Here is a 26,602-nt window from a genome sequence, read left to right on the forward strand (position 1 = left end):
TCCAAATCCGCTCCCGTGTTTTTTTTTTCTTTCCTTTTTGTCGGAGCCGATATGTAAATGCACCTGTACTGGTTAGCCCGCGCGGGATATACAAAGCAAATTACTGCGTCTCAGTGTCCAGGCTATAACTGCCTATTTTCTCACACCGAAGAAGACGCAAAACACCGAGGAAAAGACAGGCGAAAGGTGTTCTGCGTGTTTGCGTCTTTGTTATTCGCGTCTTCTTCAGTGAAGAAAACAAGCATGTACCAACTAGCCCAACAAGATTTATATTAAGATACTACAACTACCGCTATAGCGGGTGGTTTGGTGCATATTAGGATACGTAACGTATCGGTAAAGTTCGTACATGGCCTTTTCTTCTATTTATTTTTTTTATTTATTTTGCATCCTGTTGACGCAATAACGAGTTGACATCGACGAAACGCCGCTCGAGAAAAGCACGGAGCGAAAAACGTCAACTTTACAACGTACAACAAGAACCGATAAGAAAAGGAATGTTCAGTAACATCGACTTTCCTGTTGTAACGAAGTGGACGACTTACAGCGGGAGAAAATTTCCTCCACACGCGAGAGGTATGCGACCAAGAATTGCAAATATCGTTCGAAGTTTCAGCTGGGCGGCGACTGCTTACTCGAACACCCATTAGGTTTGCTCCTTCAGGTTTATATCCGGCTACTGTGTGCGCAGCACGTGGCTCAGTATAACCCATCAAGACGGCAAGTTGGGCCAGTTGGTTGGGATTCATGGTAAGGTTCGTTACAGCGCAACACAAGACAAGAACAAAAGAAGGCATAAAACGACGACACGTCGTTTTATACCTTCTTCCTTTTATACCTTCTTTTGCCCTTGTCTCGTGTAGCGCTGTTACGAGCCTTCCCCTTTGAAGATGATCAATGAAATAAAAGAATGATGATGATGATGAGGAGGAGGAGGATGAAAATGATAAATACGGAGTTCGCTCACGGAGTATGGTACATTGTGGAGCGGTGTCATCGTCTATACGTATGGATACAGTGTCATTCTTCCGCCAGGTGTGCAAAAAAAAAAAAAAAAACTAAGTTTCTAGGACGCGTCAATCTAGAGCACCAAGACCAAATTGATTGTGCGCACCAGGAGTCACTGCGTCACGCTGTTTGCGCGATTCATGATTCAGCGCAGTTTCACAAACTGAGCTGTGCCCGCGATGATGAGGGAGGATGGGTGGCTTTATCTAACGCGCTGCAATATGGAGTAACATGTATGCGGTGCTGATTAAGAAGATTTCATTATTGTATAAAAAGTCTGACAACGCTCACGCGTATGCCGTCAGCGCCACAAAAAAAGAGCTACGCGGAATCTGCCAGACGATACATGCACTCGATTGCTCTTCTTACGTATACAGAAAGCGACCTATCTACACATTACTGCAACGAACGACTCGTGACTGATTGCACGCCTCACTTCTTCACGTGAACACCAGCAGTAGCTCGACTTAAGGTGCAGTGTGTGGAGCTCGACGTTTCCAAACGACAAATAATTGCGGCATCAGCAAAAATCACGCTTGGCCGGCGCAACGTATTTAATTTGCTCACAGCGAGTGACGCGGCGGTGTAGTCGACTCGACTCGTGACCCCCCTTCTCACCTTGATGCCGCTGAACGACATTGCCGTATCTCGATCGACGGCGGCGTCGAGGCTTCGATAGACGACTGCTGCTCCCCACGGGCACAGGCGCTTCGTTCAGGGGCCCAGCGTTCTCTGTGCTTCTCAAACGATCTTCCCTTTCACTTCACGGCTCTGCTCGAATCTCCCATGTACCCGTGCAACCGGACACACACCAGAACACAACACCACCAAACTTCTCTAAAAAAAAAAAAGAAGAAAGAAAAGAAGCAAGCACGACCGCGATCTCAAGTTCACTTCGGCTGCACCACGTTTTCCGGAGTCACCACTAAGCGATCTCAATCAAGGCTGGAGCGGGCAGGCAGAAAATCGCGACGTGTTGACGTCGGTGCTAAACTCTGCCGGGTCTGCCTGCTGCTGGCCGGCGTCTATTACGAGAGAGAGAACCCGAAGCTGGAGATGTTGGATCGCTGCCTGCGCGAGACGCTCTTGTGGGTGGTTTTTTTCTTGCGGGCCGGCCCCCGTCCTGGCGTGCCGCGTTTCTCTTTCACACGCTCCCATCTCCTCCCCCTCCGCTACGATGCCTACCGTCGGCCTCTCGCTTCTGCTGCTCTCGCCCAAGAGCTCTACGCCGCTGACCCAGTGCCGCAGCTGGCAGGAATCTTCCGAGTGCGGGGGCTTCTCCGCATGGCTCGAGGCCTCAAAGAGGGGATGACATTTACTCGCGAGGCGTGTGCGCTGGGTTTAGATGATCCACTTGACTAGGCGAAATCTGGGCGTGTTGGTCTGGTCGTCATTTTGGCTGGCAAAGTTTGGTTAGTTAAATTTGGACGTGTTAGTCGGTCAGATATGCGCACGCGTTGGCTACAGCAGAGACGGAAATATAGTTCGATCGTGGTCGTTACGTAAACGAATATCTACGCCGGAGAATCGGAAAAACAACTTTCGTACGCCTGAGGAACGATTTCTGCCAGTATTGTTATTCCTAGTTTTCTTCCCCCTCTCCCCCTCTCTTTCTCTCTTTGATGCAGTGGAATTATCCGACCCGCGGCGTCCTAATCGAGCCCCAAATCGAGGCCTCGCTAACTTTCGCCGTTTCGTCTTCCTCCTCTCCTTGTTCGCACCTTGGAACAACCTACTGCAGCCTACTCCTTCCCTCTCCACCTCCACTCCGAAATACCTCCCGTCTCCACCGTGATCTCCCGTTTCGTTGTCTCGTTTCTCTTGCCTCCTTCATTCATTCCAGCGTCTCTCTCTCTCTCTCTCTCTCTCTCTCTCTCTCTCTCTCTCTCTCTCTGTGCTCTTCAATCGTCGGCCTTGTACTGCGTGCACTTTTTCCTTGGGGCGTCTGCAGCGTGAAGCGCTATTTCCGTGCAGCACAGCCTCCAAAGCGCGTCGACCACGGAAACGACACGATCGGACAGGGCACACGTGTTGGAGCTTGGAGTCACGCAGCTCCTCGTTGCTTTGGACGAGTGACAGTGGCGTTCTCGTGACTGAGTGCGCATTGCCTCTGACGTAGGCGGCATGGCCTATGAGATCGGCTGGAGAGGTCTGATCACGGAGGCCATAGAACGCGAGCGGTCGTTGGTTGGTTTGAATCCCAGCCGCGGTGCCGGCGTCGCCCCGACGGTGGTGCATTGCAAAAGCAGCAGACGTGGACAACACGTAGACGAGAGATATATTTGCGCACTATTTGCATAAGTCACGTGTTGTTAAGGCCACATGGCTGGAAGGGTCGCGAGTGTCCCGCCAAGATCATCGTCGTCCTTGCGCTGTGCGCCTCCGCCCTTGACTCAGTCGCTGTAGTCGCAACAGTGTTATAATGAAGTGGAGACTTTGTTTCGTTGGAATATCAAGACGAAGTAGACATGAATTATACCACAGTTCACTACTGTTCACGTTTCCACAAACTTTCTTCTCATTGGTAAAACATATTGATCAGTCTTTTCTTTTTCTATTGTTTTTCTTTTTCTTTTTCACGTCCCAAAGTTGCACTTGCCCTGCGAGAGACGAGGCGACGCAGGGCTCCGAGCTGATTTCAACCGCGCGGAGTATCAGTGTTGTATGCATTAGTGCATATTTCTGTAAACAAATGTTTGCATTCAACTTACGACACAGACGAGTGTAAAAAAGACAACAGCAGTTAGTGACCTCCCACCAAGAGCGAAACATCTTGCAATGTCTCTAGATAGCTACAAAAGACCATTGAACGTCTTGGTCAACGAGATGACGTCAAATAGACGTTTTCCTTAGGAGGTATATAGTGCCTGGAAGGAAACTGCTCCTGGAGTCATCGGAGACTATTTTGGTAAACGCAGATCAAACGTCTAAGTTCTGAACTTAGATTTATTCGACCAAAAGGTGCGTGAAATACCGAAACGGCACGTTACGAGTGTACTTGCCTGCGATATATGAATCAAGAAAAGATGCCATGCGCATGTGATGACTTCATAAGAAACGACGCACGCCGACATCATAGCATCCAAAATTGAATCATGCAGTTTCACGCCGGAATATGCTATTGTTTGCAACACAAGACGCGTGTCTTTGAAGAACCTGAATATTTCCGCAGCCCGGGCAGGTATCCTATGAAATTTGGAACCACTGCGTGTGTATACGCTCCCCGTACTCTTCGGAGCTGCTTACGTAACTATTCAACGGGAGTGCGGGACTGCGCTTCGTCGGTGCAAGGTACGGGTAAGCCCGCTCAGACCGTCGCGTTCGGAACGCAGCGCTGCGGTGAACTGGCTGAATGACGGGCGCGGCAGAGGTGGTGTGTGGTGTGCAGTCTGTGAAGCCCACACGCGAAAAAAAGCATTCCTCGGTGCCTTTCGCCAAGCCGCCCGCCGCGTCGCGCCCTAACAGATCGTTCTTACAAGGGCGCTTGTCTCCCTTCACGACAAATAAGACAGTTAACGCGTTCTCTCTCTCTCTCTCTCTCTTATTTATTTTCTTTGTGTGTGTATGTGCGTGCGTGCGTGTGTACGGGGGGGGGGGGAGTTAACATCGAGAATTGAGAAGTATCGAACGGCTGGCAGCGTAATGGAACTTGAAAATAACTCTAAAACAGAAACAGTATGAAACAGCGTACTTTGCTATCATTATTAGGATATGGGCAAATATTCGAAGTATCGAATACGAATCGAATGTCGGACGCTAATTGTTCGTCTTCGTAAATGAACTATTCGGTATTTTCGAACATAGAAAACCGAATCCGTCGCAAGAGCCGACTGTTTAAAACCTGGCTACCGTTTCTGCGTCGGCTAAACTGAAAATATCGCAAATTATCGGAAGTGAAACAACGAGAAGAAAATTTTGCGATGCAATGCAGAAACAAAATCGAGCTTTTTTTTTTTGTCGGTTTCGTGACAGAAACCTACACGTTACCCTGCGATTTTATTATTTTTTTTTCTTTTAGTCAGTCATTTGGTGTTTTTTGGCAGTCTAGTCATCTGTACGTTACATCTTTTACGTTACAGAAGTGATTTTTTTCTTGCACTGGACCCTATTACAGCTGTCTACGGCACACAAGTATTTCAGCAGCTTTTTCCGCTCCTTCACATCTTTTTTTCCCCGGTAACCTGTTATTTAGTTATTTAGCGCTTTTTCAAAGTTAGTCTTACAGCAGCCGTTCATTCTTGGAAAGCTTGTTTGCAATCAGGCTCTAAATATGTTGAGAAGCTATTCAACGTAGTCTTTTAATAACAATGAGTAATCTTGTGTTTGAAACTGATTCTAATTATCCGTGATAATTAGCTGTCTTTTTTCACTAGTCTCTGCAAGTATGGTATCTAACTATATGGAAATAAATATTCCTGCGGTAATTATATGCGGCTGCGTTTGACTATTCGATATTAGATTCGTACTATTCGAATTCGTTTCGCATTCGAAAAAAGCTGAATATTAGCCCCTCTAATCATTATACTTCGGTGGGAAAATGTTGCTTTTTAGCGGGAAAGAAAGCAGACGCTACATTTAATCGACTTTCGCGCGAGAACTTCGCGCCAGCACGTCGCCGTGACGTCACAGATTTTTCGAGGGTTTTATTGTGTTTGGGCCGTTCTTGCGCAGTAAAAGTTCTCGAAACTTCCTGTATGCCGAGTGCTTGTTACATTTACATAATTTAATGCATTCCATTTTCATCAGTGAACAATTATATAGAGGAGGACACACTGCCAAGGTGCGTGACGTCACAAGAAGGCTGGTGCGGGACCTTCGCGGAGATGTCGCCACCCGTCCTTCGTTTTACCGCGTTTTTTTTTTTCGCTTAATCGAAGCACTCACTCGCGATGTAAAAACGACGTCTCACATTGAACACCAGTTCAGGCTAGAACCGTTAGTGCAGGTCTGTTGTTCTTAAAAAAAAGAAAAACAACTTTAGCAGTGCCTCCAAAGCATCTGCTGCGATTACCTATGAGGTCGGCGTTCCAATACGGTTTGCTCAGATAGGGGCACGTGATCAACTACACCTATAGAACGCGGTTGCGAGCGATTGTCTATGTACACTGTATGTAGGCGACGACATCCGCGCAGAACGTGTTGAACAGTCTCATCGCGACCACAGTCATCACACATGTACAGCGTCGGCGTTGCATGGTGGTTGTCGAAGAGCCTGCTACTCAAGCAAGCGAGGTAAAAACACTTGTCGTGTGTTCAGTACTAAAGCATAAGCTCGCAGTCACCCAGATACGCCCAAAATAAAAAGCATCTGAAAATGGGACACTACACTGGCACGCGTTCGAGTGAAATTAAGCTTAAAACGGACCACAAAAATCTGTACTATACACACAGGTGTAGGGAAAATTTCGTTATAACGAAACGATCAAGAGATCGCATAAATGACATTATAAGTGGTATTTTGATGGAGTAATGCGGAGCCATGTGTGGCTATGTATGAACCGAAGGCTCACATGCCAATACGTAACAGCGGAGACAAGCAAATCTATATGGGCGTGCGATGCTATAGTTGCATAGCGCGGGCTCCGAATCTCTTCCTTGCACGCGCACTCGTTACATTTGCAGTGTGACTTGCTCGAGAGTGCTTGTTATAGAGAAAGAAGAAAACTTCGAGACGTTCGCCTGAGCAAAAGTTAACAGACGTTTCACGTGCTCTCACATACAGCCCAGTTTCACTTGTGGAAGATCAGCTAATCTGACATAGAAGGAGCTGCACTGCTGCAGTGCTTGCAGGCAAATGTTATACGAGCACTAATTCCTGGAATCAGGCTTGGACTCTCTATACAATAACTGAACGCCTAATATGCAGCTAACGTTCATATATCTCCAGTCATTCGAAAGCGATTCATTTATTGTGCGCGAGATTTTGATAAGCTAAGAGTGGCTTGTTGGGTTAATTCGCACATACTAATACTAGGAGAATGCCAGCAAACGTTAAGAAGGGGAAAAAAATACGAGAACCAGACTTAGACGTAGACAACGGCCACATTCCTGTCTCCTTGTCTATGTCTGCTTCTCGTTTTTTCCCCCTTCTTCAAGTTTGTTGGCATTCTCCAAGTATACGATAAGCTGGATCTTCTCGGGCACGCGATCTGAACAGAAATACCGCCGCGGTCCCAATTATACACATGCGCGTAATGAAAAGCCAAAAGCGTTCGTTATAAGATGGAGCGTATTAAGTACTATAGTCCTACGGCAAACGAGGCCTTCGGCGGAGCGAGGATAAGCACGTTAGATGACAGCCACTTATGAGGGACACTTATAGACCAAAACTAAATCAGTTTATATCGCGGTAGTCTCTTCTTCCAAAACACTATTTTCATTCGTTTGGAGGAGAATTGTTGATCGCTACAATGAATAAAATGAAGGTCAAACGTTCCTGCTTTGAATTTTCCGCCCAAACATCAATACCGGTACGCCACTGTGGCGTCACCAATTCCACAGTATTTTCTTGTGTTACAGCTGTTTTGGAGCCGGAAAACTTATCAAACTTGCTGGGCCGAAGCTTTGCTCCCTTTAGAGCGCAATGTGTTGCTTGTTGACCTATAAACGCTTAACTACAGAGCAGAGTAAACGGTGTCAAAATGTATGACGTCACGGCAAACTGTTGCGGGAACTTCCGGGAGGTGTCGCCACCCGCCGTCTTTCCGTTTTCGCGCCTTTTCCGACTTGCTCTAGCCCCCCTTTTGTAATAAGCGTGGTCGCACTGCTATTGAGTGCTAATTCAGTAGTGTAGCCTAATAATATGTCCATATTTAGTGTGCCTTTAATATAGTGATCACACAGGGAAAATAAAAAAAGACTTTTCATCGTGTCACGCATGCGCACACGGAGCAGGCGTCGTGGAGCATACGACGCTCTCCGGAGGTGTTTCAACATGCAGCCCGTTAAATGCGTGCTCCTCTCATCTGCGGTCCGATCCTTTGCGGGTAACATCGTGTCGAAACAAAAGACCGGACAGGAACGAAATAAAAAAAAGATATGGAGAACAGAAAAAGGGGAAGCGAAACAATTTGTAATGAATGCGAGTGTGCCGTATGCGCGGGCTCATTATTTCGTGCCGCTTGCCTTCGAAGTCCGTACGCAGAGAGGCGAATCTGTTATGAACGCACGGCTCGAGTTCGTGATGCACGCTTCTCTCCGCCACAAGGGAGCGGGTGCGTGTATGGAAAGATGTGCGCCAGCGGCAGGTGATGTCGCATAAAGCGATCGGCACTCCGTATACTATGAAAAAGAAATGTGCACGCGCTTAAAGAGAGAGAGAGGGACGGAGTGAGGGAGGGAGTAAGGGAGGGAGGGAGTTTTTGTGCGAAGTAAAGGTATCGCAGGCGCCTGCAAATGGGACGTGAAAGCGTTCCCGTGTTTAGTACCCCTTATTATGCACATCCTTAATAAATTAAGACCAAACTACAACGAACGCGCTGTGTCAGCACTTCGTGATCTTCAGACACAACACTCTTGTTTTTATATATATATATATATATATATATATATATATATATATATATAATTTGCAAAATCCATGTTTCGATCCGCAGACAAATTTCAGCGAAATGTGTGTTGGGCAGGGGAGGGGGAAGGGGGATAAGCGGTTATACCACGCAGGCCGTCCGATGCATTTCAGTTTTTGCAGCAAAGTCGACAGTTGAACGAGTTGGTTGACGTTCATTTTCGAAACAGCGCAAAATTAGGGACGAAAGAACGAGAAATACACCAAAGGCGGCGGGTATTCTGTGTGCCCCTCTTTCCCCTGTATTTCTTTGCTATTCGCGCTGTTTCAGAAATCCCGTTTTCGATGTTGTACTGAGGGAAAAGGCGGAGGGTGTTCTCGGCAACCGTGGCCAGCGACCGTGCAGCAAATACAGACAGTGTCAACGGGTGAGGAGGTTTTTGTCGCAGCAATATTTGTAACTTATTAATACGACATAAATAGACAAACTGCATAGTACCACAATAAAGACGTGTACGCGGACAGCGTTCCATTTGTAGCAAGTTTATATGTATACTTCGTCTCTTCGACAGTACAACAGCTGGCCTTGCCTGATCGCGCTCACCGCGACAGAAACCACTTTATTGAACGAAGACTCTACGAGCCCCGTCAACGATCTAAACTTCACTTTGCTTGAGGGAAACATTCTTTCGAGCGTAATACATAATTTGTCGTAAAATTATTAACGAACGTATTCGGATGCCATCCGTGCGCAGAATCCGCGCACTGAAGCGAACTTTCGATATTGCGAAACCACGCGATGTAGCGAAAACACGTAGTCCGGCGCGTTCTTCGCACTATGTGAACAGGCGCATACAAAACGATTCTCTAAAAGTTTTGGCGACGGTGTACATGCGCAACAAGGACCGGGAAATCCGGCTCCGTTTTCGAAACTTCCGCGCGCGTGAGTCCGGACGGAAACCGTGACCGAGATCGTGAACTTTTTCTCGTACGAAGGAGAAAGCGTTCGCGTCCGCGTGGCCCTTGTCACTATCGTGCCGCCTTTTCGTGACGTCACGAGCGTGTGAGGGGAAGAAACACATAGCGTACGTGCGTATAGTATGCACGGCGTAGTGTACGATTCTCAACGTACCCCGGACTGTCCCGGAAATGGCCGGGCAGACACCACGTTGGACTCGGTCCTGGTCCAGGCCTCTTCATTGCCTTGTGGGGGAAAAAAAAAAAAAGAAGACGCTTATAAAAATGACGCGGGAAGAGCAATGAAAGACGCCGGTTGTGAACTCTGACCTTCCACACCCAAGCACCTGCAACACCCTTAGCTCTGCGTGGCAGTTTCGGATCCGAAGAAATCATGTGCGACCGCGTTCTATTCGTCTGTTACTCCAAAAACATGCGTACGAGCTCTTTCTTCCCTTCCTTCTTTCTTTTCAGATCAAATATTGTGTGAATGCAGTAAGGTAAATGCAATTTTTTTTTCTTTCGTGACCATTCAGTGTCATTATGTTGAAATGCTGAACGTGCAGTTGTACATTTTATTGGCACTATAATGCAGCAGACGTGTGCGGCTCTGCGCGACGACAAATCCATAACAGTGCTCCGTTTGTGGATTGAACTGGGCGCCTTTTACGAGAAAGTGAAGGCTTCTGCTTCGTGACAAACGACAGCATTAGCAGAAAGGACCCTGGCGTTAGCCTAAGCGGAAGCACTGGCGCATCGCCTTCTTTGCGACGTTTTCTTCTCTATCTTTTCTTTTTTAGTACTGCATGCCGCCCTAACAGCGCAGCGGATTTGATTGCACCGTACCGAAGTCCACTCGCTTATCTAGAGTATGTGTAGTGCCCGCCGATAAAGTAACGCAGAAATTAACCGCGGGCTTGCACCACTTGCGCTTATAAAGCCTCAGCAGCTCAGCAGGGATCCCCGACTACGATACGGCCCCATTCAGCGCGAGCAACTGTTGGTGGCTTGTGTGACCTACATTGTTTCCGCTCGGAATAGCTTTAACAGCACCGATCAATGATATCGTACGGCTTGGCATTATCGTTCTCCTTTTCATGGGAAATTTTCTGATATAATCGCATTTGCTATCGAGTGGAGAAGGTAAATTCATAACAGTCGACTGCGAGAATTCTTTGCGTCGAGTTCGAACTTCTTGCAAAAGAAAAAAAAAGAAAGAAAAAGAAAGAAAGAGAAGAAAAGCATCGGAAGCGCGGAAAAGCAAGATTCTTCTCCAATAGCGACAATATGCACCTGATGAGTCCAGGGACCTCCGGCGCGGCGTGCTGTGGTCACGAAACATGCGTCGATGTGATGTCTTCGGAGCGTTCTTGTCTGGGACCCTTGTAAAGATCGGCGACCACCAGCTGACAGACATGACGGAAGAAGCAAAAGATGGGTCGTGGTCGAGTATAAGGACACTTAGATGGACAGTCGACGGGAATGAACAAAAGAGAGATGCGAAACAACTTCCTGCGAGTCCGGTTTTAGATCGAGCGGAGAGTACTGTGCTGAGGCAGTTCGGCCCTCACACGCGACAACGCGCGCACCTCATTCAAAGAGGCCCCTTGGAGCTATCGGCTCGGGCTACGCCACGAGGCGAGCCTGCCCAGTGGTGAAGGCTAACTCGCGCCTCCTTTCTCTCCCGACCATGCTTGCGCATGCGCGCACGTCAGGCCGGAGGAAGTAATCAATAGCACGGTTCCAGGCGGGCTAGACGTCCATCCTTTCCGGCCTTTCTTTCGCTCGGAGTTCTCTCTTTTCCGGACAAGGCTCGCTGCTACAAAATGCGACCGCCTTGCCTGAAAAATCGTCAACTGCCGATATCGCCATCTGTGCCTCAATAATAAGTTAATTTCACTGCAAAATTTTACAAATTAAATAAGTAATTAGTGTTTTTATTTGCCGACAGGTAGCGCTAAAGGTTCTAAATACCAAATAACGGTTCAGCGTGCGTGTCATTTTTTGCACCAAACATTTGAGAGGAGTCTTTCTACTAGCAGTTACGTAGGCTCCGAGCTTTCACCCTTTTCACTTTCTACGTTTGTTTTGTGCTGCGGTCACGGATCGTGCGAGGAAGGCACGAATGCTATGGAGGTCTCCGTTGCGTAAGCACGCTCCGCGCTTTTCCACTGTTGATTGACATCTCGTTGTTTGAGAGACTACCGCGCATCCGCTTCGAAGACGTGCGCGCAAAAGGATGTTAGCTTTCGCTTAACAGGCGTGCGACTATTGTTTTAACGGCCAGCGATTTTAGAGGCGTCAGCCTCAAAGCGGAAAGAGGTCAGTGAGGTCGAAACTGGTCGGGCCTTGCAGTCACATGGATTCGTAGGCGACGATTCACGAAAAGAATTGCCGCCTCTAGTCCTCCGCGAACAGATATAACAATCCAGTGACACATTATTATTACACGCTGATTTGTTAGAAGTTATATTGAACAATCGAGTAACGCGCACGCTCGCAACAATGTGAGGTCTCTCCCAATGCTCTCTCGTGTCTGTCGTCTGCTAAGTGCAGGAAAGTGCTTGCTTCGTGCTAGACAGCAAAATCGGCATCAGCATCACTGAAAAAAAAAAAAAAAGAAACTGTCATGGCTGCGGCTGGCACGCACGCGTTGAAGCAGTGATCGCGTGTGATTGAGAGTTTCAGTTGCGGTCTACTGACTTTGCGCTACTGGCCGTCCGGTGCTAGGTGCAGCGGTAGCTGCAGTATACATAAAAAAATGCGTCACAAACTTTTCATTTCCCGCACTGTTCTTGTCCAGAACAACCAAGTCGAAGAAGCACTGCGAGTGCTGAATCGGTAAGCGTCCTCCGCTTGCTAGTTTCGAGATTTTTTTTTCGTATGAGTAACAGTCTCAACTTTTACGAGACTGCGACGTTGTTTAAATTGTTCGTTATCGAAATTTGAAGTCACGGCGTATTACTACGACTGTGCACTCTAATTCTGTCCTGCGCTCTTCTTCTCCAACCTAGCATCCTGGGTTTGGAAGGCATCTTCGACCGCTACAGGCTCACGAGGTACTACGAGAAGCCCACTAAAACGCGACGGCGAATCAACTACGAAATCTGCAAGGCGATCTACGACGAGGACATGGCCCGGCGGATCCAGTTCACGTTGCGCAAAAACCGAATCGACCCGTGGCTAGGAAATGATTGAACTGTCGTCGCGTTTGGCTGACGCCTGTTTTTAACAGGCTCTCATCTTACCTCTGGTTTCTCCGCTGTTGTAGTTATAAAGGGTCAGTTGCTGGTCCGAACGGTTTCGATTCCTGGCAGCACGTTCGTCACGTGCGGACGTGCGAAGCAAGGCTTTTAACGTCTTCGTTAATCATGTACCAACTCGCGAGCTTAGGCGCTCCGTTTTCTGGCTTGTCGGGGATTATCTTCCTCGTCTTCCTCGACTATCGGAGCAACGTTTGTCGCTGTCTAGACTGGGCTGTAAGCAAGTTCCAGATGTGACCGCTACGATTACCATGGCTGGCGTAGTGCACCGAACGAGAGCCGTTATTACTAACCTAAACCATACCCGGATACTTATTTCTTAAACATGTTCCAAAGAAGGCTCTCATGCAGAGTGTCACCAGTGGTTCGTCTTTCGAGAATACACCCTTTTGTTGAACTACAGATTACATTATTTCAACAAGTTATACTGTGGGACGCCAGAGTGGGACGCCTAGCAAAGTTGCTAGCTTAGCAGCTAATTGCAATATATCTTAAGTGAACGTGTGCATTATGCACATGCTTTTTAGTCTGCCCAAGAAAGAAGCTCAACGGTACGGACAGGAGGGCAGTGAATGCCATATATTAGTGTAATTTATGTGTATATCGATTGCAATTACCCATAGTGTTTCCTACAAAAATTACTGGATTGGAAACTCTAGAGCTGCGGTAGTTCAGCAACAATTGGAATTATGGGTAGTTAGTAGTAGTTTGAAGCCAGAAAGACAAAGTTATGCACATGCTTTTTAGTCTGCCTAGGAAAGCAGCTCAATGGTATGGACAGGAGGGCAGTGAATGCCACATATTAGTGTAATTTATGTGTATATCGATTGCAATTACCCATAGTGTTTCCTACAAAAATTACTGGATTGGAAACTCTAGAGCTGCGGTAGTTCAGCAACAATTGGAATTATGGGTAGTTAGTAGTAGTTTGAAGCCAGAAAGACAAAGTTGTGCACATGCTTTTTAGTCTGCCTAGGAAAGCAGCTCAATGGTATGGACAGGAGGGCAGTGAATGCCACATATTAGTGTAATTTATGTGTATATCGATTGCAATTACCCATAGTGTTTCCTACAAAAATTACTGGATTGGAAACTCTAGAGCTGCGATAGTTCAGCAACAATTGGAATTATGGGTAGGGTAGTTAGTAGTAGTTTGAAACCAGAAAGACAAAGTTTAAGCACAAACACACACACACACACACACATGTCATCATCATCATCAACCTGTTTTATGTCCACTGCAGGACGAAGGCCTCTCCCTGCGATCTCCACTTACCCCTGTCCTGCGCCAACCGATTTCAACTAACACCTGCGAATTTACTAATTTGATTGCTCCACTTAGCCTTCTGCCGTCCTCGACTGCGTTTCCCTTCTCTTGGTACCCATTCTGCAACCCTAATGGTCCAATGGTTATCTAATCAGCGCATTACATGACCTGCCCAGATCCATTTCTTTCACGTGATGTCAATTAGAATATTGTCTATATCCATTTGCTCTCTGATTCAAACTGCTCTCTTTCTGTCTCTCAACATTATGCCTCGCAATCTTCTTTCCATCGCTCTTTGTGCGGTCCTCAACTTGTTCTCAAGCTTCTTTGTCAGTCTCCAAGTCTCTGCCCCATATGTCAGCACCGGTAAAATGCACTGATTGTATACCTTCCTTTTCAATGATAACGGTAAGCTTCCAGTCAGGAGCTCATGATGTCTGCCGTATGCGATTCAACCCATTTTTATTCTTCTGTGAATTTCCTTCTCATGGTCGGGGTTCCCTGTGATTAGTTGACCTAGGTAAACGTACTCCTTCACAGACTCTAGAGGCTGACTAGTGATCCTGAACTCTTGTTCGTTTGCCTGGCTATTCATCATTATTTTTGTCTTCTGCATATTAATCTTCAACCCCACTCTTACACTCTCTGTTAAGGTCCTCAATCATTTGTTGTAACTCGTCTACATTGTTGCTGAATAGAACAATATCATCGGCAAACCGAAGGTTGCTGAGATATTCGCCGTCGATCCTTACTCCTAAGCGTTTCCAGTTTAATAGCTTGAATACTTCTTCCAAGCACACAGTGAATAGCATTGGAGAGGTTGTGTCTCCCTGTCTGACCCCTTTCTTTATAGGTATCTTCCTGCTTTTCTTGTGTAGAATTAAGGTAGCTCTAGAACCTCTGTAGATATTTTCTAGGGTATTTATGTAAGCGGTCTGTACTCCTTGATTACGTAATGCCTCTATGACTGCTGGCATCTTTACTGAATCAAATGCCTTTTCATAATCTATGAAAGCCATATAGAGAGGCTTATTGTACTCTGCAGATTTCTCGATAACCTGATTGATGACATGGATGTGATCCATTGTACAGTATCCCTTCCTGAAGCCAGCCTGTTCCCTTGGTTGACTGAAGTCCAGTGTCGCCCTTATTTTATTCTATTGGAGATTATTTTTGTAGATATTTTATATGATACTAATGGGCCTATAATTTTTCAATTCTTTAACATCTCCCTTTTTTGGTGGATTAGTGTAACATTTGCATTCTTCCAGTTTTCTGGGACCCTTGCAGTCGACAGACACTTCGTATAAAGAGCCGCCAGTTTTCCAAGCATTATGTCCCCTCCATCTTTGATTAAATCAACTGTTATTCCATCTTCTCCTGCTACTCTTCCTCATTTCATGTCTTGTCAAGGCCCTTCTGGCCTCATCGCTAGTTATGCGAGTTTCTGTATCCTGTTTATTAGTTTCTTTTGAAGGTATCCTGACTCCTCTGGGTACTGTACAGGTCAGTATAGAATTCTTCCGCTTTTACTATATCTTCAAGATTGCTGTTGATATTACCCTGCTTATCTTTCAGTGCATACATCTTTGTTTGTCCTATGCCAAGTTTCTTTCTCACTGATTTCAGGCTGCGTCCATTTCTTACGGCTTCTTCAGTCTTTCTCACATTAAAGTTTTGAGTATCACTTATTTTCACCTTGTTGATCAGTTTTGACAGTTTCCCGAATTCGATCTTATCTCTTGAGTTGGACACTCCTTCTTTGTTGTTTCTTTATTAGGTCCTTTGTTACTTGGGAGAGCTTGCCTACTGGTTACCTTGGTGCCTTGCCTCCCACTTCAATTGCCGCCTCTGAAGCCAGCCTAGTTACAATTTCATTCGTTATCTGTATATCATCTTCATTTCTCTGTTCTAAGGCTGCATATTCGTTTGCAAGTACCAGCCTGAATTTTTCTGCTTTTACCCTTACTGCATCTAGGTTGACCTGTTTCTTCTTGACCAATTTGGTTCTTTCTCTCTTCAAATTGAGGTGAATCCTAGCCCTCACTAACCTATGATCGCTGCACTTTACCCTACCTATCACTTCTACATCCTGCATTATGCTGACATCAGCAGAAGGTATGAAGTCAATTTAATTTCTTGTTTCGCCATTAGGGCTTTTTCAGGTCGATTTTCTGTTGCTACACTTCCTGAAAAGGTGTTCATTATTTGAAGCGTATTCCTTTCTGCGAATCCTACCACCATCTCTCCTCTAGCATTCCTAGAATTGACGCCGTAGTTGTAAATTGATTATTCACCAGCCTGCTTCCTCCTCACTTTTGCATTGAAGTCGCCCTTTACTACAGTATACTTAGTTTGCACTTTTCTCATCGCTAATTCAACATCCTCATAAATCTGATCTACTTCCTCATCATTGTGTCTGGATGTTGGAGCGTAGGCTTGTACTACCTTTAATCTATACCTCTTATTAAGTTTGATTGCAACTACAGTTACCCTCTGATTAATGGTGTAGAATTCATCAATGTTGCCCGCTATGTCCTTATGAATTAGGAATCCTACCCGTATTGCTTCTTATCTGGCAGACCTCTATTGCAGTGGACATGGCTGTTATTCAGCAATGCATAAGCCTCACCAGTTCTAAGCTCATCAAGGCTGATGATATCCCAAACAATGTCTGGTAGTTCCTCAAAAGAGTCCTGCTAAGCTAGCCTCACTCAACAGGGTTCGGCAATTAAAGGTTGATAGGGTCAGTTTCCATTGGCGGCCTGTCCCCGAGCCAGAAATTCTTAGCACCCTCTGCTGCATTACAGGTTTGACCGCAGCCTTGGTCAGGTGTTCCGCAGCTGCTGGGGACTGAGGGCCATGGGTTTATTGAAGGAATCATTTGGGAGGTAGTGGCCGAATACTGCACCAGGGAGGCCAATTCCTGTTCAGGTGAGGGAATGCCTTCGTCGAAGCTTAGTGGGCCTTCCCGATTTGGTTCTACCTGGATTAGTATGGCCCCGCTCACTCTTGGCATGTTTTGCCGGTGTCAGGCGTCACTCTACGCCTGCAGATGTAGTGCCTATAAAAGGATAATGCTGGCTGAACATCCATGCTTGCAGCTCCTCTAACGCCAGATCTTTATAGGAAACTCTAAGGTCTCATATCCAACAGACACAAGAGATTCACACATAGGTTTCATTAACATTTTATATTTACATTTTGCTTCATATTTCACATCTAAAGGCACTTTTCACACAATAGCGCATGTGGGATAACTCTTGGTTGCTGGCCCCTGGATGTGCACAGGACTGCGGTCACAGACGAATGACTTTCAAGGGTCCCACATAGACACATTTCTCTCGTATGTAACATTCTCAAATGCCCTTCAACACACTTCATTTGAACATGTGTGTACGTCCATTGAACATCATGTTAGCAGTCCAGCATCAACCAGAGGAGAGCACATGGTAGTGCCATTTCTCTTCTTTGTATTTCATTCCCCCCCTCCCACTATCTGTTGCATGCTTGTGACCTGCCTTACCAGCAAGTACCCAAGACTTGGCAACTGAAGCGTTTACCTAGTGCAAGGAATTTGAACTCATTATAATATCTTTGCACCTCTTTACATTGTTAATAGCTGCATGTACATGTCGGGCGACATGGCTCAAAAATAATGCTTTCTCACTCTGCCTGTACAAGCTAAAACTGTACATGGTCAAGCATTCTACCCACAGCAACTCACACAAATGTGGCTTGCGTGAAGTTCTAGATGACAGTGTACAAGAAGTCGGCACAGCACAGTGCCAAGCGTGTTGTTCTCCGTTTGTCCCACACTTACAGTCTAGCCCAGTGTGTGGAATGTTGCGTTGATAGAGTCTGGTATAACTGGCCCTTCTGGCTAAACTGCAGGCTCGCTGGTGCTTAGATTTGGAGGTAAATTTTTCCTTCCGTTATGTTTCAAGTACATATCTAAGGCCACACGAGAAGAAAAAAGTTGGCTTCTCTTAGCAGAAGAAACAATGCCTGCATCTGTTACCCAGGGAATGAAACCATCCCACATTGCATTGTCTTCATAGCATTTTCACCCTCCTCGGCACTGATGGCGTTGCCATCTCCTCCACCGAGAAAATTACCATTTGATTTACATGCTGCAAAAAACTTTTATCTCAAGTTAAGCAGCCAAGTACCAAAACCAAGCACAATATTAATGAAATTCGCTCCTATATGAAACTGGTGCACAAATTAGGCAGTTTAGCATGAAGAGCCACTTACAACTGGGCTTCATCAACACACCACGCACCTGTCTTTAGCATAACGGGGAATGAGAACCCTTGACACGACACTCTGCGTACTTTCAAACACCAAAAAACTTTTGGCATGGCAACTCTTCTCAAGGTACTGGAGAACAAAGCATAAAAATAACTTGTGCTCGGCTCGAACGATAAATGACAGTGCAACATCACAAGTGAACGAGGAAAAATGTCATGCATAACACGTACATGTGAGCAGAGGTTTGATCACATTGGAATAAAACGTTGAGGTCACTGACCAACAGGAACACACTCATTCGCAGGGAGGAATGTGTGTGTGTGCATTAAGTGTGCATAAGAGCAGGAATGTTTAGCGTGCCTTTTTTTTTTCTTTCTATTTAGGTACTTGTACAGCTTTTTTACAAGCCGAGATAGAGCAAGATGGGTGCACACAAAGCAACATTCCAGTGCAGCACGACATGCAACAATAACGCTGGCAGCTATTTCCCACTTATTTACAGAATTTGAATGTGGCATTAGAGATTCCGAAGCATATGTCATGGTCTCCAAAACAGAGACCACGATCCATGCAGTTGCATCGTAGCCCGATTGATACTTGTCTTGGTGTTGACCGTACACTCAACTTCTAGACAGGTACAGGGCTAGAATTCTTGTTCAGCGCCATTGCAGCCAGCTTAAAGCGCAACTGGTTTTCCAGTTCATGCAAACCACCAATTACGATGGAATTTCGCATCTGTTACAGATTGCAATTCTCCATAGCATGCACTTGCACTGGCCACTGAAGTCATTAAAAGCCAAGCCAACGCCCATCTGCATATTGCACTTTACGAGCAGAGAGCTGCTGTGCATGGAAAGCTAGGAAATGCTTCCGCATAGGCTACCTCTAGCAATACAGTGCATGTTACCCGCTTCTAAGTACGTTGAACAACCACGGTTATATTGGGCTTCTTGAACACAACCACATTTTGAAACAGCAAGTGGAGGAGGAGCCAGGCTGTGGCATATGCCACATTTCCTTGCCACCATAAGGAGAGCAATAGTATATTGTGTTTGGAAGAGCAGTTGCCCTCTTTATTATTTTAAAGCTCCAGCTCTTGAAACACTTCCCCAAAGTTCCGAGAGTAAGGGCAGTGCTCTACTTCAAGACTGAAGTAGTTGCCCCAATTCAGAAACACTCCTCAGCAGTGACAGTTTGCTCACAAAACACTCCTCTGTTCTTTGTTATCAACAATAAAATTGTAGGCAATGTATCGCAGAGGAGAGTTAGCAAAGTACAGTAACCACTTCATGCAAGGAGTGGTGCTGCTCTCAGCTCTTGGAAGTTGAGGAGCATTAAGAGTATGAACATTTAAGAACGTGGCACTTGGCATTATGTCAAGCTGCGTGGACTCATGAGAAAGCTGGTATGGCGGAGACAGAGCTGCATGCCCAATGGAACAAGATTATTGCATGTTGCGCAGCTTCGATGGGTTTAGCGAGCTGCTCGGTCAAAGCTGCAGGGAGGAACTCTCACGAAGGACGACATTCATCAACAGAAGGCCTCGCATCTCTTGCTGAGCTAGTATGCGCAGCACTTCACAGATAACAGCGCAATGGTGCTGCAAGCTGCTATGGGGTTTGATTTTGCAAGGAACAGCATCAAGCAGCAAAGCGTATTGCTCTGCTGTGTTGGTAATATTGTTAGTGTACCATTATTAGTCATTGTCAGACATGTTGAACGCACCGTTGCTCACAAAAAGTTTAGTCGTTAAACCTAGTAACTTTTTGTCCACAGAACTATTCACACGCTCACCAATTTGTAGTTAAATGTTTCTGCAGTGTGTGAAGATCAAACCTTATTAGCAGCAAGCATCTGCACCTCAGTAAATCTGCTGGTTGGGAAACACGATATGTTGCAGTTAGAAAAGAGGCCAACACAGCAGATAAGAACACACAGAAAAGTGGTTGATAATGCTTGTCCGTTCAACTTCCTTTCTGTGTATTCCCGTCACTTCGTGCGCTGGCTGTTTTTCTAGGCACCTTACACAGCTTACAAAGCCCAGCAGTACTGCACAGTTACTCCCTGCTAAACGCTATGATCACGCACACACACAAAGAAAACAAAAATGCAACTCTGACATAACCTGATTCACTGAGCGAGAAGCAACAGCGTTGCTTGCCGAAACGTGGCAGCTCCATGCAACATTGCTTTTTTAACTTTCTACAGGACGAAAATAATTTGAAAGTTCAAAAAACAAGTCTTACAAGTTTACATGCAGGAAGTATACCTCAACCAAGCTTACATTACTAGGTATGTTAAGAAATAAAAATTTTTCATTTTTACAAGCACTGTGGGTGTAAATGGGATTCGTGTGAATGAATGCAGCACTACTAGCTGGCCATTTGATTTCTCTTTGCAGATGTCTGACTTGCAGGCTTGTGCTCTTCCTGGCCAAGCCACGAGTAGACAGCAGCCCTTTGGTACACTAACAATATTGCGTGAATACTCCTACAAACAACTTCAGCAAAACAGCTTTTGTACTACAGGGGCTATGCTTGCAGAATCACACGTGAAGGCGAGCGGCGGCAGGCATGTTTTACCATGTTTAGCAACACGGGCAGCACACAGGGAGCTCACCAAATAATGTAGTTTTCTTTCATACAGATATGCAAAGGCAGCAGCATGAACAATACCACATTACGGAACACCTCAAGACAATTGCCAATCACCATTCCCTCAGTGGGAGTTATTGCTCACGCTAGAGCCTTTGTCGGGCTAATGCGCGCTGGCTTGGCCTGCTGCAAATTCCGCCAAGTGCTTTGTTTAATTGCGGTTGAGCGCTGGGAAAATTTAACAGCTGTGCTTAACAGGGTGCCCCACATGCTTTACCTAGTCGTGCTTTATGGAACCCTCTACATTTTTCTTTGGCCTTAGAAGGTCAAAGTGTGCTAACCTTTAAGTGCACCTTTCAAACGCTTTGTGCAAAGCATAGAGGTACACACACGCAGAAAAGAAGTCTCGCACACTTCCTGGTACTCTGAACAGCCAGCACCAGACTGGTTGAAACATTTTCAATACTTTGTGCAACATGCTAGCGACGAGGACAAGCTATAAGCACAGGGTCGTATAGCGTCTCGTGCATTCATGCTCTTTGGCATCACCTAGCCGTGTCACCGAAACCAAAAGTGCACCTGGATAAGTTTTCAAAAACGTAAGCCTAAAAACTTAAGACCTAATCTGCTGGCTTAAGTTTAAGCATAGAAGTTGGAGCCCAAGTCAGAAAATTAGGCCTAAGCATACATACACTGGAAGCCTATACTTGGCTCGAGTGTTGAACTCCTTACACTCAAGTCTCACTGAGGAACAAGCAATAATGGCCCCTTTAAATCCAGCGCGCTTCATTACGCACAAATTATAGTAGCCACCATTACGCTTGCGTATGTGCAGTACTGCCTCTCTGCACAAAAGAACAGCAGTCTTCCAGTGGGCTCAAGTTCCATAAAGCAGCCGGAATTAGGTGCAGTTTCGAACCTGTCGACCCATCCGCACCACCGACGCGTAAAAGTAATATTAAAAACAACAAAGAAACACACGTATCGAGCACCGAAAAAGAAAACAAGATGCTAACTAAATCAGCAGGGCTGGCAGTTTGCGTCGGCAATGCTTCTCCATGCCCCATGCAAGCCTTGTGCTGTTCTGGTGTAAGTGACTTCGTGCGCCGTCTGCTTAATGAAAGGTCTTGGAGACAACACAAGGCCACAGTGCTACAACGACGTGGAGAAGCAGCGAACAAGACATCTGTGCCAACCTCGGCTCGAGCAATCGTTGGCGGTCGGAACACAAGGAGCCAACCATCGCGCGTGACAGTTTGTGACTGCTGGCGAAAGTCCACGTGACACAGCAGCCACCAGTGTGTTCATTCAGAAGCTGGCAGTCACGTTGCACAAGCCCAGTAGCGTCCTTCGTATTCGACGAGCACGGCCTCGGGCCAACTGCCGACTTGCCACTCCGGGTAGCGGCTCACATAATCTTCGCTGCCTGCTCGACTCGGCCGTACAACAGTCAGGGTAGTTCCCAGGGCGTAGCCCAAGAGGTAGAGGTCAGCCTGTGGAAAAAATGGTAGCGAAGGCTCATCAGGGATATTAAAAATGATTAAGTTACGGTGGCGATTTCCTGCTTTGTGCTTCGTTCTATGTGGAGTCCAGTGCTTCTGCACTTCAAATAATCAGGCCCAAAATGCATACACTGCAAATGGGCTGTCAAGAACTTTGGACAAAGTGATTTTGTTTTAAAGGAAGTTTGCTTTTATATAATGATAACTGGTGTTTTGCTTAGTGATGGAGAGCAAAGGCACATCGCAATATTTGCTGCAGTGAACGTTAAGAGACATGATACCTAAGGGTGTGGGAATATTCAAATACTACAAACTTAATTGTCTGCAAAGAATAACCCTCCGTACAAGTCCTTTCTATTCAATTTGATTGGATAATTCAGTTGAATTTGTCGAGTATTTATTTCTGTCTGAATACTTTAAGGGATAACGTTTACTACAGTCTACAGGCGGAAAAACTTATGCAAGTGCAGCGTTGTCCTACTAACAAGAGCTGTGGTTTTTCCAGCGTACCAGTGTCAGTTTCCTTTTTCTTTCCCATGTAATGATCGCACCCGAAACTTGCCGCAGCGATATGTCATGCGCCAAGTCTACCTAATGATGATCGCGCTTACCATCCGTCGAATGCTACACGAACGACTCTTCCAAGACATACCAAGCGGTTTGCATGCACCAACATTCTTAAGCAGATGCTCCATTTCATTCCTTTCATCTCTTTCCGCACTTCCATGAAAAAAAGAAAGCTACAACCAAGCTTGTCTTGGCTTTATTTGGCTTTATAATGGTTGGGGTCAACAACACAAAAGGTGCCTTTCGATTCTTCTCGTCTGAACTCCTGGGCACGCAACAAATCGCGAGTGGCAACGACAGTAGCCACGTTTACACTGATATGTCAGAAGTTTACCCTATTCATACATGACACTTGTAACACAGCTAAGATATTCGCCCACCCTTCGCTAAAACATGCCGTATTGGGATAGTAGTGAAGACAAATGCTGCCAGGGTGTCTACCAACCGGGAAAACCTGGAAAACCGGAAATTTTCAGGGATTTTGGGTAATCTGGAAAAACTCAGGGAGAACTCAGGGAATTTGTGCCTCTATCAGGGAAAATTAGCTGCGATTGTATTGAAGGGGTCGAAAGTCGCGGTAATGCTGGCTCGAGCAGCAGACAGGAATCGTATTGAATTGTCTTTGACGCCCTGTCGTTGGCTGGAGGAGTTGCCAGTGTATAGTCAACGACCGACTTTCCGGATGCCCGATAATTTGGACGGCTTCACGGCACGACCACGTACCCCATAGAGTCAATATATCAGAACGTATCAAATTTCTGACGCAAGAAACGTTCCCTGTCCGATTTTCTGGACTTTTTGCCGTGACCGCAGGTCCGAAACTGCCTTAATCAAAGCCACCATCGCTGCCGTTTTGATTACCTCGCCGCCTCGAATCGACGCTCTCGCACGCAGGTCCGCTGGCAGCCAGCCACCACTGCGGCAACGCTAGACCTAGCTGCTTCTACGTTCGCTATTTACCTTCTTGCCGTTGGGTGCCGTGTTTTTCTTTGAAAGAATTCGCTGCTGTCAGCAAAGCCATAAACTCCGCCTTTGTGGTCCTCACGATTGGCTTAGAAGCTTGGAAAGCACGGCGCGTTGCATAATGCCGGTTCCCGAAAGTCAGCTTTGCCTTTCTGCAGGAATGTTACTGGGTGAAGCATGCTCAAAAGTATTGCAGTGAAGCATAACAAGCGTTGGATGGGGCTACTACCACGGGACACAGTATGTATTCCTTAACTATACATGCGCGCACCCGATATCTCTTGTGACAGAACGACCACCGATATGCCTAATACATGTACCTACATGCCTTCAGGGCATTTTCGAATGTGCCTGTGGCGGTTTGAGCCCTTAAGGGCAGTAAATGACATGCATTTATTTTTTCCAACTGGCCGATTTTTCGGACGTTTTCGCGACCCCTAGGGTGTTAGAAAAATCGCACGTGGACTGTGCAACTGACCAAGAAGATGCTTCAAATGGTCCGTGGGGTGAACGAGTGGCGGGAGGAGGACAAGAACAGAAACGACCTAAGCATTGAGGAATGAACGGGAAAGGAAGCGTGCTGCCGCCGTTTTGAAGGAGCTTGAGCTCAAGAAACAGTGTTGGCTGATGCCGAGGTGCTGGTGTCCCTCATCAAAACTAAGATAAACTCTTTAAAGCAGTGAAACACAACACTGAGGCGTCGTGTGCGGGCTGAGAGTATGTCAGGTCAGTTGCCGTTGACTTACGAGCTGTAGAGAGAGCATCTCAATTGTGAAAAAGTTTGGGCCTCATACGACTGCACTCGCTATCAATTAATAGAAATGGCTCATATTCGAAAATATTAGCTTCTGTATACATCTCCTTTTCATTCGTATTTAAGAACGTCCGACTCGATTTGCAATTTTTTTCGAAGACATATTATTTGCTGCGCATTTTATTAACCTCTCCCTTCTATTCTCTTCTTCAATGACATAAACACTTCTCCTTAGTATTCAAATTAGATTAAATTGTTCTTTTCTTAAATTTTTTTATATGTTTACTAGAGTGTGACAGCATCGGGCGATATGGTTTCAGCCCGTCTTGACATAAAACATAGTTCTGCATCACTCAGGGAATTTTGCGAAAGCACTCGGGGAAAACCTGGAAAACTCAGGGAATTTAGAAACGTCAACTTGGTAGACACCCTGGCTGCAGTTTCTGCAGCATATGTGCCATGTGTTTCTATGTCACTGGCAGCTAAGCATGCCCATCTGCTTCTGTCCCCTCAAAGTGGACATGGCTACATTACAGCCGCAAACTTGCTGATATTACCGATATTACTCATTACAGGTACGGAAGAAACTGTTTGAATGCTCGTAATGTACTCACGAGAAGAAAAAAAAAATCATGTTTGGCACTTCCGGTTTGCTCTGCCAGCTGCCATTTTTGTTTTGGTGTCCCACGCTGTTATAGTGGCAGCCGCCGGTGCGTTGACCTGTTGTCATCCCGCAACAAATGCGGGATTAAAATATATTTTTTTTTTCTTTTTGCGGGAAATTTAACCAGCTTAATGATTGCATCCCTGAATTCGCGTCAATATTTTAAAGAAAAAAGTGTGATAATTATGCAAGTAGATACGGTAAGTGTGCCTTGTTTTAGGCAAAGCAACTTATTGTTTGGCCTATATCACCATGTTTGGATTCCCTTGAAGTACTGTAATAACTTACACTTAGCTCACTGTACGAACACAACACTCTAATATATGCACATGGTAATGTGCTATTCATTCATTTCATTACTATTCATGGTAATGCATACATGGATAATGGTAATGGTATAATGGAATCATGGTAATAATACATGGTAATGTGCTATTCAACTACCATAGCGCACCAGGTGCAATCAGTTTTCAGTTGCTTCTTATTTACAAGCTTCTTGATTTACCTGACATCCGGTTGCTAAGATCATTACATATGAGGTGATGATTTTCAAGTTTTCCGAAATTTTAAAAGATTGCCTCTGGCGGAAAGCAAATTTCTTATTCCTGAGTTAGACTATTCGAAGAGGCAGACATACTAGCATGAGTAATCGAAACACATGTACAACTAATTTGCAGAAATTCACGGGTTAGCTTCCAAATGAATTACTTTATGGCACATTTTGCTTACGGCGAGTTTACACGACGTATCGACTTGAAATAAATCTCCAGCATGACCTAGTTTCGATAGTATTTCCCATAGTGTGGGACAAAATACATGGGCGTTGCAGTTGCTTTTGTGCTTCAATGCATAAAAAATCACTTTGTTAAAAAAGTAAGTGGAACAACAGTGCATTTTTATAGCAAGTTTGATGGCGCATAGTATCTCCAAACTGGTGTCATTCTGGCAATTCATTCCAAGTGGATACACCTAGCAAACTCATCAGCTGCAATTTGCAAATTGCAATATGTACACTAAAGTAATTAATTTAGAAGTTAATTAGTGATATTTTTATTAGTTGGACGTGTCTTTCGGTTTTTCATGCAAGTAATGTCAGCCTCTCTGAATAATCTAGCTCTCACAAGCACAAGGACTACAACTATGTTATCTGTGACAGGCAATTTTTAAAATTTCTGAAAACGTAAAAATGATCATGCCATATGTAAAATGAAGTATATGCACCCCTTTTGACCTGGCTCCACACAATCTTTACATTTCACTTTGTTTAGGAAATTTAAATATTCAGCATTTGATTCAATATTC

General features: G+C 45.6%; 3 protein-coding genes across 8 annotated transcripts in view; 1 reads left to right on the plus strand and 2 right to left on the minus strand.

The window, feature by feature from the left end:
- The window catches only part of LOC142560425 (dihydropyrimidinase-related protein 2-like), a 79,449-nt gene extending 68,333 nt beyond the window's left edge, over positions 1-11,116 (minus strand). The window contains exons 1-2 of one of the 2 annotated variants that reach the window (XM_075672531.1): positions 10,766-11,116; positions 9,648-9,718 (exon numbers count right to left, since the gene is read on the minus strand). In XM_075672531.1, the coding sequence (XP_075528646.1) occupies positions 9,648-9,718; positions 10,766-10,889 (195 nt within the window). In that variant the 5' untranslated portion in view covers positions 10,890-11,116. Of the gene's footprint in view, positions 1-1,626; positions 2,052-9,647; positions 9,719-10,765 lie in introns of those variants that run through there. The other variant, XM_075672533.1, reaches the window with a different exon arrangement.
- A 968-nt stretch (positions 11,117-12,084) lies between these two features.
- On the plus strand, positions 12,085-12,770 carry mRpS21 (mitochondrial ribosomal protein S21). The gene is made up of 2 exons (XM_075672550.1): positions 12,085-12,313; positions 12,487-12,770. The coding sequence occupies exons 1-2, from the start codon at positions 12,234-12,236 to the stop codon at positions 12,668-12,670; spliced, it is 264 nt and encodes an 87-aa protein (XP_075528665.1). The 5' UTR covers positions 12,085-12,233; the 3' UTR covers positions 12,671-12,770.
- Positions 12,771-17,176: 4,406 nt separating this feature from the next.
- LOC142560422 (uncharacterized) overlaps positions 17,177-26,602 on the minus strand; it is a 101,500-nt gene continuing 92,074 nt past the window's right edge. For all 5 annotated transcript variants that reach the window (XM_075672526.1, XM_075672525.1, XM_075672524.1 and 2 more), the window contains one exon: positions 17,177-22,343. In XM_075672526.1, the coding sequence (XP_075528641.1) occupies positions 22,173-22,343 (171 nt within the window). In that variant the 3' untranslated portion in view covers positions 17,177-22,172. The remainder of the gene's footprint in view (positions 22,344-26,602) is intronic.

Source organism: Dermacentor variabilis, chromosome 10 (genome assembly GCF_050947875.1).
Source record: "Dermacentor variabilis isolate Ectoservices chromosome 10, ASM5094787v1, whole genome shotgun sequence".
Classification (NCBI taxonomy): domain Eukaryota; kingdom Metazoa; phylum Arthropoda; class Arachnida; order Ixodida; family Ixodidae; genus Dermacentor; species Dermacentor variabilis.

Coding starts and splice junctions, on each gene's coding strand:
- mRpS21 (XM_075672550.1), top strand. CDS start 12,234: ATGCGTCACAAACTTTTCATTTCCCGCACTGTTCTTGTCCAGAACAAC. Junction 12,314..12,486: donor GCACTGCGAGTGCTGAATCG/GTAAGCGTCCTC, acceptor TCTCCAACCTAG/CATCCTGGGTTTGGAAGGCA.